Genomic DNA, 16,298 nt, shown 5'->3' with positions numbered 1-16,298 from the left:
CATTTACAAAATACAAAAATAAAAATAAACAAAGACAAATATACAGAGATATTTTTCTCAATGATAAGAGACACATATTTTATATCTACATTGAGTGGAGGTGTTATTCATACTATGTTACCAAGTTATTACAATAAGCTTTAATACTACAACATTTCTTAACATTATGTATGCTTTAAACAAGTTAAATGAATGTTCTTATCATTCATATGCTTATTCCAGCTACACATACAGTACAAATGTCAGTATCATTACTTTTCAAAATGAAACTTAATTTATCTTGTTCAGACATATTATCAAAAGATGGGACTATGTCACTTAAATTACAAAAGAGTATTTTTCTATTAAATTCTTACCCTTTACATTTAATGAGGAAATGGAATTTATCTTCAATTCCATCTTTGCAAAGTGGACAACTTCTCTGTTCTAAAATGTTCTAGTATATCTATCAACCTCTATTAGTAATTTGCTATTACTTATTCTGATTTTTACCATTTTAAAAATAACACTTTTTTTAAGGTCCAGTAGGAGATATTTTTCTAATTCAAAATTGATTTTAACTTTGCGATATGCTCTTGGTTTCTTACCATGACTATCTTTATTAGATTCAATGTAAAAAATGTAGGAGAAAATACATGAACTACTAAAGATAGGTGAATTTGTCCATGTGGTCATTGACGCCTGATTTTAATCATAGATTAAAGACAAAGTGTTCATGAGAAACTCCATACTTCTATATAGTTTCAGAAAAAAACATTTAATTGTCTATTTTGACATGTGCATTGCAGCTTTTGGTTGTTTAAAATCCTAACAGAATGTGACTTTGAATTGTCCTTGGCAATCAGATAACCTTTATATTGAACCCTGATGTTTTACAGTTTTCTAGTCTTTGCTATTATCCGGAGTCAAATCGTTAACCAAAAAAGGAGGGGTGCTCCATTGCTCCACAACCCTTTCATGTTATGCCACTCTTTTCAGTGTAAATGAAAAAGGGAGCTAAATTTTAAATTATTTTTCATTAAGTGATACAATCTGTCAAAATCGTGAATTTCTTCAGAAACATTTTACAGATAGTAAAACCTTATACTATGGATTCAGTATTATTCGTGCCTATCAATTTTCGTAGATTGAGGAAAATTTGCATTGTCGTGGCTATCAATTTTAGTGGATTGAGGAAAATTTGTATTCTTGTGGCTATCAATTTTAGTGGATTGAGGAAAATTTGTATTCTTGTGGATATTTGATTTCATGATTTTGTCAGTCTGCATATAATCCCATAGAAAATTTGTACTGTGTTGAACATTCAAATTTGTGGTTTACCTATATCCACAAAAATTGGTATCCCATAAATAATCATGAATCCACAGTCATGACAGTAATGGATAAAAACTCCAGTGACATGTTGTTAGGTAAAAAGATAGCTGTAAAGCAACTTAATTGCGAAACAAAGATGGCATGAATCGCTTCTATATTGATGTCTAATTAATTGTCTTCAACCAAGGCAAAGATTGTGAGAACTTATAACTTGTATATAAGGTTTACCTGTTAATCAGACATTGATTAAAAGGTTATAAGAAGTGCTTGTTTATCATGTTTATGAAATGAATTACAGTTTTTCTTGTGATGTTTATGATGTTAGTGTGTGTATTTAATGTTCAAATATATTATGTTATTTATTCAATAGTCATGATAGTCATGATAGTATTTCAATATCTTAAGGTAACGGTCAAATTTTAGAGTTCTGGTGGAAAAAGCCCATATGTTTTTCACCATTTGAACTATGCATAGTAGTTATACAAAAATGTATCTCTGAATACAATGCAGGTTCAATTCAGATGTTATTTGCATGTAATGACCTGCTTCTCAAAGTTCTTGAAAAGTGGTGGTCCGAAGGTTTTGACCACCAAAAATTGCAAAGGACTGACACAAATTTTGATGTTAATTTTGCAATAAAAATAATAGAGGACCAGCAGATTTTTCTTCAAGGACCACCAGGGGGAAAAAAACAATTTCGAGAACTCTGGCTTCCTTGAATTACTGTATGAAAAGACAATAATTCTGATGAAGACTTCATTCACTCATAATGTTTAATAACAAGAGGATTTCAACTGTCATTCAATTAAGAAACATTTTTATGTTTTTATCAATGTGAAACTGTAACAAGATTTTATTATTATATTTGGAATAGCAATGAATAGGTAGCTTGTATTATTTTAACAATGTTCTTTCTTTTGATTAAGTGCTATATCTTACAACAGAACAATTTTTGAACCACTTGTTTGAAAAGAGCAAGTGTGTAGAATTTTCTAACCCATAATGATGGTACATTTGTATTCTACAATAAATTAAAATGATATTGATGGCCAACAAACTGGCTTACATGTATAATTTTAGTAAAAAGCCTTATATAAAAATAGATGCCACAGTGACATTAAGAAACAAAATCTGCACTGAAATGATTTGGTTACTCTACCCTGCTTCCTGAAGCTGGCTGTACATGTATATATATGTAGTGATGGGCAATTCTGTCTGTCTGTCCATCTGTCAGTTCGTTAATATTTGTATTCACAACTGCTCCGGAACCTCTTGACAGAATTCTATGAAACTTTCACAGAATATTTTTCACGTGATGTCCTTTTGCACCGCCTGAATGATTATTGTGGTTCCCTTTAGCAAATAATGGACTTGGCAAAAGGGGGGAGAAGGGGGTGGGGGTACTATGCTTGCAGTACCTCTAATTTTAATTTAATTTTATAATAAAACCAATCTGATTCAAATCTAATCTTTCATTTTGCTGTGTGAGATCTAAAGACATCTCATAAGGAGTCATGTTTAGATGACCTTTCATACAAATTTTTAATTCAACCAATCATTTCTAATGACATGCGGGCGATTTGATTAACAAATTATTTCCTGCAAAAATAGAATAAAAATTCCGTTGTTACATGTAATTTTATGGGAGTCCTTTCTTCTATCTAGCCATTCGTCTTTTTGTCCCACTTTATATCCCCATGGCCAACTGCTCCGGAATAGTTTGACAGACTTTTGGGAAACCAGAAACTTGCATACTTGATTTACTTTTGTACCTCCTATTTCATTTCTTCATCTCAATAGTTTTCAGGTTTACTTTGTGGCATGCAATGGATTCTTGTCATACATGTATCTGCAAACATAAGTACAAATTTGTATCTGCTTCTTAAAAATCCTATTTTGTTTTTTGATCTGAATTATTTTTGGGGTTTCCCTAAGCAAATTATAGACTTTGTCATTGCTTTTCACAGGGGAGGCTAATATCATTTTGTGAAATTTGCTTGCAGTAACTCTACATGTAGTTAGATTTAAGATTGCAGATCCAAGACTACAAGGGTGCCACATATGGAGCAAGATCTGCCTACTCTTTCAGAACACATCATCTGGATCCCTGGTATTTGATGGGGTTCATGTTGGAAAGTCTTAAGTAGTTTTCTATGTAGTGTTTTGTATACTGTTTTTTGTAGTCATTGTTTTTGCCATAACGTTACCTTTTTCTCTTTTTCTCTTTTTGAATGTCCGTTAGGTACACATGTATCCTCTGCCTATTTTGATATTTTTTCTATCATGTCTTATCATTCAGCATGTTCAGTTTAGGCTTTTTTACTACATGGTTTAAATGTCTTTATTCCCTATGGGCAGATGGGTGAAGGTAATTATGGATAAAAGTGCATTTTCAAAATTATTGCATATACAAACATTTTACATGCACTTAACATTTGAAGTAGAACATGAGTAATAGTAGATGAGAAATGAGTAATAATAATCACACACACATATAATATATAATATTTATATATATTTATATACATGTACAGAGTAGATAGACCAAGAATAAGATGGGGGAAGAATTAAAACAAATGTCCACAAAAATCAGATGTCACATTTGTAACAGTACCTGTCAAAATGTATGAATAAACACATTTTCTGATTGTAGATTTTGCTAGGAATTCAAAATTTTTTGAAAGTTTTGCTTACCAGGAAAAGAGGATGTGTTCCCAATGAATTAACTCCAATAAGGTTTATGCACTTTCACTGAAATAGATTATTATTTCCTTATATCACTTATATGGAAAAAGGTCAACTAAAAACAAGTTCATGAATTAACATTATAGATTATATTTCCCCTTGTAGATTTAGTCATAAAGAAGTTATTTGGTGCTATGTCTGGAAACTTTGCAGATTGTTTTAACAGATGCAGGCATGTATTGCTGTCAGAAACAACTAGCTTTTAATTTGCCTTCTAAATTTATGCATTTACAGCATCCTCAAGATAAAAAGGCAAGTTCTGGAAGTATTGGTTCATTAGATCCAATTCGACAGAAAGAAGTGACAGTGAAAACACCTGGACAGAAGAATCCTAAGCCTACTGTGAAGAAAGCTACACTAAAAGCTGATTTAGTAAGTATACAGCCCTGTGTTTGATCCTTTTTTGGGAAAGTTTGGGTCCTAGTGAAAGGACATACAGCATGGGGTGACAATTTGTACTTTTCTTTTAATTTTAAGTCCTAAATATTGATTCACTTGTATAGCATAGGTCTGTCTCTAATAATTATTATACGGCCGTTTATGGGACTGATATGGTATACCGTTGTCTGTCCGTCATGAATAATAACTCAAAAATGTTTTAACCAATTTGCATGAAACTTTGGTGAATTGTTTATATCTATTGACGTGAGCTCCCTTTCGATTTTTATAAATTTTAGATTTTACGTTTCCGAGTTGTGGGGTTTTATTCATTAAAAAAGGGGGATTTTTCATTTTTCAGACAATAACTCAAAAATGCTTTGAGCAGTTTTCGGTTAACTTTGGTGAATTGTTTATATCTATTGACTTAAGCTCCCTTTTGACTTTTATAAATTTTAGATTTTACGTTTCCGAGATACATGAGATATGGGATTTTATTCATAAAAAAGGGGGATTTTCCAGTTTTCAGACATTAACTCAAAAGTGCTTTGAGCAGTTTTCATGAAGCTCTGGTGACTGTTTTATATCTATTAAAATAAACTTCCATTAGTTTTTTATAAATTTCTAATTTGCCATTGAGGAGTTATGGAACTTTATTCTTTGAAAAAGCGACAGGCGTATCATGCTCTCATGGCGCAGCTCTTTATTTTTATAGAGTTGGGGGTTTATAGGAATCGTCTTATCCATCAGTCCACCACACTTTTTGTTTCCAGATGGTAAATAGAGAACCACTTTTAGAAATTAAAATGTTTTCTTGTTTTGTTGAAACAAATGACCAGCATGAACACACATACATCATCACTACACAAGTGCAAGAAGGTGTTATAATAATTTTGAAGATTTATGTGCCTTTTGATTTACATATACTGGTTCAATTTGTAAGGAGAAATGCAGCCGCATTCAGTTTCTAAAAGTTTTTGAAGTAAGTTGGACACAGCAATAGGCCAAACATTGTATATTTACATAACTTTCAACATAGATTGAAAGATGTGCCATTGTGACAGGCTTTGCTGACGTATTATTAGAGTGGTCCCATAAGAGTTTTAAAGTGTGTTCTAGCTGTTTTTTATAAAAAAATATCTGATGTAAAATGGAAATTGCTGAAGTGAAACCGTACAAGTTCGTTACAATTTAAAAGTAACTTGAAGGAAGTTGTTTCATTATAGAAAATGTTGATTTTTAGAACCAACCATATTTAGATAGCTCTATGTAAAATTTAGATTAAACTGACTAGTTGCAAGAAAATGAACTAAACCTTGTATGAATTTTCTGTTTAAATAGTGATTTGCAATTCTTGATTTACTTGTACATGTTCTCTGAGATGACCAGATTTCATTCTCCAGTGATTGTGTAGAAGTTGTAAAATTTTATTTGAGCTAGGTGTATGTCAAAAAACAACTTTTGCAAAGAACGAAACTGGATAATAGGCACCTTCAATATAGGTCAAATTCTTAGTTTAATAATCACTGACAAAGATTTTTTATGTCCCCGCTGTAGCGGTGGGGCATTACGTTTTACCTTTGTCCGTCTGAAGTACGTCCTTAAATTGGTTTCTGTTCTCTAACTTTAGTCTGCCTCAACCAAATACTATGAAACTTATACACCATGCTTATTACCACAAAATACAGATCAACTTTAAATTTGGGTGGCGTCACTTTTACTGTTTTAAGAGTTATGCCCCTTTACAAATGGAAAAATTGCTGAATTTTTTGTTTCCGTCTAACTTTAGTTTGCCTCAACCAAATGTACTGAATCTTATACACAATTCTTATTACCACAAAACACAGATCCAGTTTGAATTTTTGGTGGCGTCACTTTTACCGTTCTAGAGTTATGCCCCTTTACAAATGGAAAAATTGCTGAATTTTTTGTTTCCGTCTAACTTTAGTTTGCCTCAACCAAATGTTATTAATCTTTTACACAATGCTTATTACCACAAAACACAGATCAAGCTTGAATGTTGGTGGCGCCACTTTTACTGTTTTAGAGTAATGCCCCTTTACAAATGGAAAAATTGCTGAATTTTTTGTTTCCGTTCTCTAACTTTAGTTTGCCTCAATCTAATAACGTTTATATGAAACTTATGCACAATGCTGATTATTTATGATATTGAAAAGCAAGGGTTTAGGGTTGACTGACTATTGTTTTCAGAATATTCTGGGTTATAAACAATTGTTAAGACTGTAACTATGTTGTAGGATGTTGCAAAAGAGTTCAAGAAATGCAAAGAGGAAGAGGCAAAGAGATTAGACTTGAGCAAGTCACAGGTAAAACACATCATCATTTGGTTAACTTGTGTCTTCCATGCCAACATAATACAGGAAAAAGAACAAGAATAGATATACTTTCTTGAATAGTCTTTCTTAAAACTTTGAATAAATTTATTATATTTAGTTTGGTAATATCGGTTAGAATTAACCTTTTTAATAACTCCATGAATAAAAAACCTGAATGTAGCAGTGTTACTGTTCAATATAACTGCATAAAATCTACACAGTGCACCAATTAGATTCTTTGGTGAAAAGTCTTGATTAGGATTTACTTGGGTTCTTTCCAGAGATCTCGCTGTCGGTGGACAAAGTTGTCATATGCAATTCCTTTATTAAGTTGTCACTAATCACGCTGCTGGCAATTTTTCTTGCTCCAACATCTTCCTAAAATTGGTCATTTTTCTTAATTATGTAATTAAGACACTGTTGAATTGCCCTAGAGATAATTTTATCTCCAAATCATTATACTTTATCAACCTTTTTCTTGTTTTCAATTGTTGTATAATACTGGGAGTTTATAATTGTTTCATAATTTTCGTCTAGTTAACTAAATAAGATAAAAGTAGAAATTTTAAAAAGATAAATCAATGAAGCAATTTGTTATGCAGTTTTATTTACTATCTTATTATTTGAATGGCAAATGACTGGTGCACAATAGTTTTTTTTAATCACGAAAAAGTCAAAAGACATGATATCTATGCTTTTGTTTCTGTATGTTGATTTTTCAATTATCATTTTAAAAACATTTTATTGACCAAAGATCTTTGTACTCAAGTCAATAACAAAAGTTTACTATTATATCTTATTGAATTTATAATCACGTCAGTAAATTGAGTTTGAAGATTTCATTTTAAAAAAAAGTATTTTAAGGAATCATGGGAATATTGTGCTGATTTTACTCTATTAGAACACCTTGATTTTGTAGGGTGTGATATAATGATGCATCAGTTGCAAATATTGATGAGTAACAATTTTATCACCTTCTGGTTGAATCTGATTCTTCATAAAAAAAATAAGGAGATGTGGTATGATTGCCTATGAGACAACTATCCACCTAAGTTCAAATGAAGTGGATGTAAACAATTATAGGCAACCATACGGCCTTCAACAATGAGAAAAACCCATACCGTACAGTCAGCTTTAAAAGGCCTGACATGAAAAATATGAAACAATTCAACAGAGAAAACTAACAACTTATTTAACATCCTTTAAAACATCAAGATACTTTGGCTCCAAAATTAGAAAAAAATAGCAACAAACATCCTACTATGGAAATTGTTAGGGTGACAGCTTTTTATACGACCGCAAAAATTGAAAATTTTTTGGTCGTATATTGGTATGACGTTGGCGTCGTCGTCGTCCGGCGTCGTCCGAAGACACATTGGTTTTCGCACTCTAACTTTAGTTTAAGTGAATGGAATTCCATGAAATTTTACCATAAGGTTCAATACCACGAAAGGAAGGTTGGGATTGATTTTGGGGGTTATGGTACCAACAGTTAAGGAAAAAGGGGCCAAAAATAAGCATTTTTATAACTTCCAGACAATAACTTGTGTGTAAGTGTATGGATCTCTCTGACATTGTACCACAAGGTTCCATATCACAAAGGGAAGGCTGTAATTGATTATGGGGGTAATTGCCTCAAAATTTTAGGAATTAGGGGCCAAAAAAGGGGCAAAAAACAAGCATTTTTCTAGTTTCATGACAATAACTTGTGTGTAAGTGTTTGGATATTTCTGAAATTGTACTTCAAGGTTCCATATCACAAAGGGAAAGCTGGAATTGAGTTTGGAGGTAATTGCCCTAAACGTTTAGGAATTGGGGGCCAAAAAGGGGCCAAAAATAAGCATTTTTCTAGTTTCCAGACAATAACTTGTGTTCAAGTGTATGAATCTCTCTGAAATTGTACTGCAAGGTACCATACCACAAAGGGAAGGCTGGGATTGAGTTTGGGGGTGATGAATCATAAGGGGGTTCAAAAAATTTGGGGGGGGGGGGATTTTTTTTTTTTCTTTTAAAATTTTCCATTTTAAGTTGGTTATTTCTGATTTATATTTAAAAGCAAATAATAATGATATGGTAGGAGATACACACCAAACAGGATGTGTAAATTATCATATAATAAGTATTGTGCAATAGCAAGAAATTTTCAATTCCACAGTATTGCACAATAGCAAGAAATCTTCAATTGCACAGTATTGCGCAATAGCAAGAAATCTTCAATTGCACAGTATTGCGCAATAGCAAGAAATATCCAATAGCACAATATTGCGCAATAGCAAGAAATTGTCAATTGTACAGTATTGCGCAATAGCAAGAAATATTCAACTGCACAGTATTGTGCAAAAGAAGATACTTCATATAAATTGCTTATTTCTTGATCAATTTCAATGGGGTTTTATTCTTGAATTCTTGGGGTTCTTTAATATGCTGAATCTTACCGTGTATTAAGTTTTTGGATTTTGGGCCCCGTTTTTAAATTGGTCCACATTGAGGTCCAAAGGGTCCAAAATTTAACTTTGTTTGATTTCATCAAAAATTGAATTATTGGGGTTCTTTGATATGCCGAAACTAATCGTGTATTTAGATTCTTAATTTTTGGTTCCGTTTTCAAATTGGTCTACATTAAGGTCCAAAGGGTCCAAAATTAAACTTAGTTTGATTTTAACAAAAATTGAATTTTTAGGGTTCTTTGATATGCTGAATCTAAACATGTATTTAGATTTTTGATTATGGGCCCAGTTTTCAAGTTGGTCCAAATCGGGGTCCAAAATTAAACTTTGTTTGATTTCAACAAAAATTGAATATATGGGGTTCTTTGATATGCTGAATCTAACCATGTATTTAGATTTTTGATTTTTGGGCCCCGTTATCAACTTTGTCCACATTGAGGTCAAAAGGGTCTAAAATAAAACTTTGTTTGATTTTATCAAAAATTAAATTCTTGGGGTTCTTTGATATGCTGAATCTAACCATGTATTTAGATTTTGGATATTGGACCATAATAGGTGAATGTCCAATTTAAAATTTTTAAGTTCTTAGACCACATTCATTCTGTGTCAGAAACCTATGCTGTGTCAAATATTTAATCACAATCCAAATTCAGAGCTGTATCAAGCTTGAATGTTGTGTCCATACTTGCCCCAACTGTTCAGGGTTCGACCTCTGCGGTCGTATCAAGCTGCGCCCTGCGGAGCATTTTATTACAGTTTAGCTTATCCCCAAGCATCTCAAGCAATTTAGATTTCAATGGCTATCTTTTCATAAACCTTTTAAAAAAAATTCCATAGAAATTACAAGTTGCGAGGAAATTGTTTTACAGATGAATATAATAGATTCAAATGTCTTGAATACATTTGAAATTATACATAGACCTCAATTCAGTACGCATGGAACACTCATGTTTTATTATTTGGAGAATGAGAGATGTTGGGTATATGTTAGTGAAACATTTTAATGGTAGAGTAAAACTAGAAATGACATTTTAATCATGAAACAATTGAATGATAATATAACTGACTTTTGCATATTGTTTTTACAGATTACAGTAATTCCAAGCTTAGTAAAAGAGGTGAGTATAAAAGTTTATAACTTCAAATACTTGTGAAAGAATTTTTGTTTTGATTGGCTGAAAACATGCCTGCCAGGGCAACTTTTGATTCTAATTGGTCAATTTAAAAAATTCTTCTCTTTGAAAAACCTAGGTATAGAAATGATGATTTGAAAAGTTTTATTTGTGTCAGTGGTATATAAATATGCAATATTAGACATCTAACTTGAACTTTTGCTACATGAATTTACCTCCCTTGAAATTGCTCTTTTTGAATCATACCAGTTTGGTATAAAACAGTACATTATGATTAATCAGAAAATACAATCACAACATAGCCGTGTTTAGTATGTTATAGAACTTACTCGAAATGAAACAGTTTATTTATGCATGTTAATAACCCCATAAGAGCTAAGTACTTACAAATTGTATAAACTCTAAAAATTCATTTAGAGCAATAAGGTTAGCCATACAGGCTCTCTTGAGCATATAGTTTATTTTAAAATGCTAATTTAATGATGATCATATTTTTTATCCACTAAGTAACTGCCAATGTATGAATCTGTTTTTATGGTTCTACATAGGATAAGCTTTTGAAAATGAAAATTAAAAAAAATAAGATTCTATGTTGAAAAAATCTCTTGTGTGGCTACTCATATTTATTGTTTTCATTCACATTGGAATGTAAATTTAAGTATTTAAAGAATGCTGTCTTTATATTGATTAGTTATACATTAAGCAAATGTTATGTGTCCGTATCCAGTTATTAGGGGTTAATGTGAAATTGTACATTTCATAATATATATATGAATATAAAAAAATGTTAATGTTTTATTTACTCTTACTTTTCAGTTAACACAACTCCAGGAGTTTTATTTGTATGGTAACAAATTAGGAACATTGCCATCAGAAATAGGATATTTAACAAATTTATCCAAGTTAGGACTAAGTGAAAATTCATTGACAAATTTACCGGACACTCTTGAAAATCTGAAACTGATCCGTGTTCTTGATCTCCGACACAATAGGCTGAATGAGGTAAGAATCATTTTGTTAGAGTCAAGTATTAAACAATGTTAATTGAAAGATAAGATTAATGGTCATTGATTTTATTGTTCACAATGAAAGGATTGAGTAAAGAAAAGAAGTGAGATACAGTACTTGTTAGTTATCAGTCAGAGATATAACTCTATAGGGTTATTACAGAAAATAACTTGTGTGTGTTATTACAGACACTTTCATGAGTTGTCTACTCTTTATTCCTTAAATTTTCTAAATCTGCAATAACATATGTTTGTTATTTGTAAAATGAATCAAACATATTTTTATTTATAATGGGCTCTAGGGAACTCTTGAGACTTTGCGCAGAAACTAAATGCATAGCCTTGATAATTAATTTTTTAATTAAATTAATAAATTTTTGATTAACCATGGTAAATCAATGAGACGAGGCTTTTAAGGGATAAACTTAGCTGTAATAACATAGCTTAGTTATTAAAGGAATGTAACTTATTATATGAGACACTTGGGAATTACTGGGAAGCTTGCGCAGAACCTCATTACATGCTCTGGTCATTACTTCTTACAATAAATTAAAATACATTGTAATTAAGCATGATGTATGTCTGAGAAAATGCTTTGGAGTGATATAGAGAAGCTGTGATAACACCCTTTAGTTATTACAGGCATATTTTTTCTGTAATAACATATAGGTGTACTATGCAAAATTGGCAAACTATGAACTGTTATATCTTTCTATAGTTGAGTATACACAAAGACAATAGTAATATCAATAGAACTTGTATGCATTTTAACTAAACTAGTGATGTATATTGTCCCTTTGAAACATGTAACATACATATGTTATCCCAGTTCTTTGATTTTTTAGTCCACAATAACAAATGTATGTTATTTTTCTGTAATAACCCTATAGAGTTATATCCCTGACTGGTTATGATATAATTAATGTGAATTAAAAATTATGAAAAGAACTACAGGATATTGGTTGATGAGACAGCAACCTCAAAAAACATGGTCACCAGAAATTAACTTTTTTAGTCCTGGTAAATTTACCAAAAACAAAACAAAATGTTTGAGTACATGAAAATTCTAGAGGTTACTCCCTTTATGTGAATCAGGTGAAAGTATTTTGTATAAGTTGTATGTTCCAATCATTCTGTTTGTCCAGTTCAATTGTTTTGTTTGTATGAACAATTCACTTTTTGAAGTGAATTGGATTGTCCTTCTGTATGAATATAAGGAGATGTGGTATTTTTGCCAATGAAACAACCATTCACCAGAATCTAAATGATGTGGATGTAAGCAAATATAGATCACTGTATGACCTTCAACAATGAGCAAAACCCATACCTTATAGGACAAAATGTGTAAGAAATTTAGCAAAAAAAGCCAATACTGATTTATGTACAAAAACAATGATCAAAAAACAAATATGACAAATGGAAATCAAAACACTGAATATACAGGCTCATGACTTTTGACAGGCATATGTTGCTGCGATATAGCCTTTTTGTGCTGATGAGGCATAAAGCAATCACCAATCAATCAATTTTACAGGCAAATAAAGAATGTGGCAGTGTTAAAAATGTTCGAGGCTCAAACCTTCCATAACCATGTCTAATCTAGGACACTGTTGTTACATCACAACATAAGAATGGACTGTTAAAATTAAAATAAGTTAGAAATGGCTTGACTCATCAGAAAGGCTATAGTTGTTAATTTCTGTATCATTTGGTCTCTTGTGAAGAGTTGTCGCGTTGGCAATTATACCACATCTTCTTATTTTTATATGAAGTGCAAAAGAACAATGATCCTAAACACAAAAGACAAATACTGAACAAAGAGTACTCACAGTTACTGAAAGCTTGGTCAAAGCCAATTACAACTAATTAATAAATCATGTTCTTTCAACTTAAAAAATACTAATCATACACGCCTAATGGAATTAGTGTAAAGACATCATAATCAATCTGAGAATAGCATTACCTTGTGCTATGTCAAAATATTAAATATAAATGGATTGTCTCCTTTACACATGTCTTCTTACTTTTTTCAGTAAAAATCTATGACATTACAAAGGAAAACAGGTTAACAATATTTTCACATTGTTTGCTTGTCTAAAATTCCATTTTTACCTTAATATTTGGCCCTGATTGGTGTTGCAGTATAACTAGAATAACTATACTCTAAATTTATTTGCAATTATCACAAAACACATACTGTACAATGCTGTACATGGGGATCCTTGACTTTCTACCTGTTTCTAAGCCTTTTTGAAAATATTTTTTTTGTTATAAGAGTATGGTTATTCCATATATCCTTAATTAGATCTGGTTACAATTTAGCGCATTTTATTCAAATTCATTTCAATCAACATGGAATTTTCTAGCATTCCACAGGGTTCGGTATTCAGACCCATTCCCAATGGCAAAACCCCTACATTTTTCCCAATTTTCTGAGGAAAAATTCCCAAACGAGATTTTTAGGGACATCTACATATTCAAATTACGTTTTCACCTATATTATTCATGACAGTGATGTTATTTTTGTTCAACAGCTAGCTTTATGTAGAAAATCAAAAACAAGTAATGTGAAAAACCGAGTAAAAACATATCCGACTGACAAAATACAACTTCGACAAATGGCCGCTGTAAACCGGAAATGTAGATAAATGCAATATCAGATCAGATTGCTGCAGCTGATAAGGCTAATTCCGGGTTTGCCGATCATATACAAAAAATATATTAAAAAAAATATAAGCTATTAAATATAAACTCTTGAAATGAAAACCAAAAGATATATAAAAAAGAAAGAAGAAGGACATATTTTTTACAGAAACTTGTAGACAAAAATAGACCACAAATGTTCATGTCAAAATCCAATTAATTGTTACATTCACTTTTCTTTATCACGAAAAAAAATTGATATTGGAGGTTTTTATCATGTAAACACATTATTACAGATTTGGGATGTAATTTCTCCTCAATTTTTAAGGGACAGTAAAAATCTGGAAGGGCAAGTGAATTTAGAAAAGTGTTAGCCTGCTTGGCCAGTTAAAAACAATCTTATTTAGGCTATCCCTGAATTTATTATTTTAAACTGTTACTGTTTTTGAAGGTGAAAAAGGGGTAAATTCTCATCACATGTGTGCAATAAGAAGTATGGTATTTAGATACTTAAATAAACTTGATTGCCTTGTTGTCAAGTTTAAAAACCAAAAGGACAGGAAAATAAAATTATAAATGGCAATCATGTAGTTTCTTGCTTTATTTTCACAAAAAAAATAATTTCTAATGAACTATCCACATTAAAACTCAAATCAGGTATATTTGTTGGGTTTTCCCAATTTCATTAAAAATCCCATGAAAAATTCCCAAAACTGCCCAGGGTCCTTTTTCCCAAAATACCCAGAAAAACCCCCTGATGATCAAATGCAATTATTTGATATATTTTAAAAGATATGTTGCAAATGAGGAATGAAAGACTTACACACAGAAAATGATAAAAAAAGACAACATTTTGAAGAAAAGTTGGACAATTACAAATCTGAATACATGTACATGTACATTTTTAAACAATAAAAGCTGTGGTTTACAATATAGATATATAAAGTATACATCAATTCTCTCGAGAATGTGAAGTTACTTTGGCCAAACTTCATGTGAAAAAGTAATGTTTAATACTGGAACCTAATATGAAATACATGAAATGATATAGATGACTTTCAAATTAAAGTGTTTAATCTGTACATTTCCTATGTCACAATGATTATGTTATTACATCACAGTAAGAACCGATTGTTCAATGACGTCATCGGTGTAACTGTTTCTTAAAAAAACAACTCGGGATTGATCTATTAGTAAATTCATTGCAAACAAATTAGCCTTTAACCATGTAAACACTATCTATGATATACTATTATCAAACCTAGTCATCACTTAAATTAGTGTAAGTTGTTTATTTAATTATATTTATTAGTGTAAGTTGTTTATTTAATTATATTTTTTGGAAGTCTTACAAAGCCGGTTGTAAGAGCTTTCTTAAGCTCATATTTATTGTTGATTTTACATATGTTCAGTCTCTTAATAAAATTTCTTACTTAATTTACAAATGAACTTATAACAAAAACATTTTTTTCTTTCAGATTCCAGAAGTTGTTTATAAATTACGATCCTTAACAACGTTATTTTTGAGATTCAACAGAATCCGACATGTAGATGATGCTATTAGGAATTTAACAGTAAGTACTGGAGCTTTATCAAGTGGAAGGTAGGGTTAAACAACTGGTGCTTTTCAACACCCTCATTTATTCATAGAAAAGACATCAAAATATAGTACTCTAATCAAATTGAGAGTGGAAATACATTATTATTTGTGGGGAACTAATTTTCCTGTATTTCATGGAACAAATGCTAATTTCATAAAGGCTTGCAAGCAGAATTTTCAAAAACAGTGAAATCCAGAATCCAGCAAAATTGGTACCTATGAAAGTAACTGAATCCACAGTATAATGGTGTATGATACTTCATTAATTAATGAGTAAAACAAATTATAAAGCAAGAAAACAGGTCTTTAAAATGCTGATGTTCATCTTGAAAGCTACTTATAAAATGATCTTCAGACCTTGACAAGATGAAAGCAGCTCAAATGATGAGCTAGTTATTTAGAAAGGTGATTGAATATTTGCAGAAAAAAACAAGTAAACATTTATATATTTTGTCTTTGTGTTACTTTGCAAAACCTGTTTGTGCTGATAATGGTGTAGATTACAATTTGTTAAAGTTTGTGTTCAGATCAATTTATTTTCAGGGGAACCACATATGGTAGGTTAATGTTGTTTCTTATGCTGTTGTATTAGCATTCAGACATCACATCTCCGTGAAGATTATTTGGCTTCTGAGTCATGGTTTATTGTTTTGTAAAGTTCACAACTTAAAGGTTTGCCATTTAATATGTTTAAA

At 31.2% G+C, this 16,298-nt stretch overlaps 1 protein-coding gene across 1 annotated transcript in view; it reads left to right on the top strand.

Annotated features, from left to right (window-relative positions):
• The window catches only part of LOC127706477 (leucine-rich repeat protein SHOC-2-like), a 31,332-nt gene that overhangs the window by 1,806 nt on the left and 13,228 nt on the right, over positions 1–16,298 (top strand). The window contains exons 2-6 of the mRNA XM_052211131.1: positions 4,294–4,431; positions 6,696–6,764; positions 10,309–10,338; positions 11,170–11,355; positions 15,482–15,577. Of these exons, the coding sequence (XP_052067091.1) occupies positions 4,294–4,431; positions 6,696–6,764; positions 10,309–10,338; positions 11,170–11,355; positions 15,482–15,577 (519 nt within the window). The remainder of the gene's footprint in view (positions 1–4,293; positions 4,432–6,695; positions 6,765–10,308; positions 10,339–11,169; positions 11,356–15,481; positions 15,578–16,298) is intronic.

Source organism: Mytilus californianus, unplaced genomic scaffold (assembly GCF_021869535.1).
Source record: "Mytilus californianus isolate M0D057914Y unplaced genomic scaffold, xbMytCali1.0.p SCAF_6, whole genome shotgun sequence".
Classification (NCBI taxonomy): Eukaryota; Metazoa; Mollusca; class Bivalvia; order Mytilida; family Mytilidae; genus Mytilus; species Mytilus californianus.
Note: the sequence above shows the minus strand (reverse complement) of the source record. Positions and strands in the feature narration are given on the sequence as shown.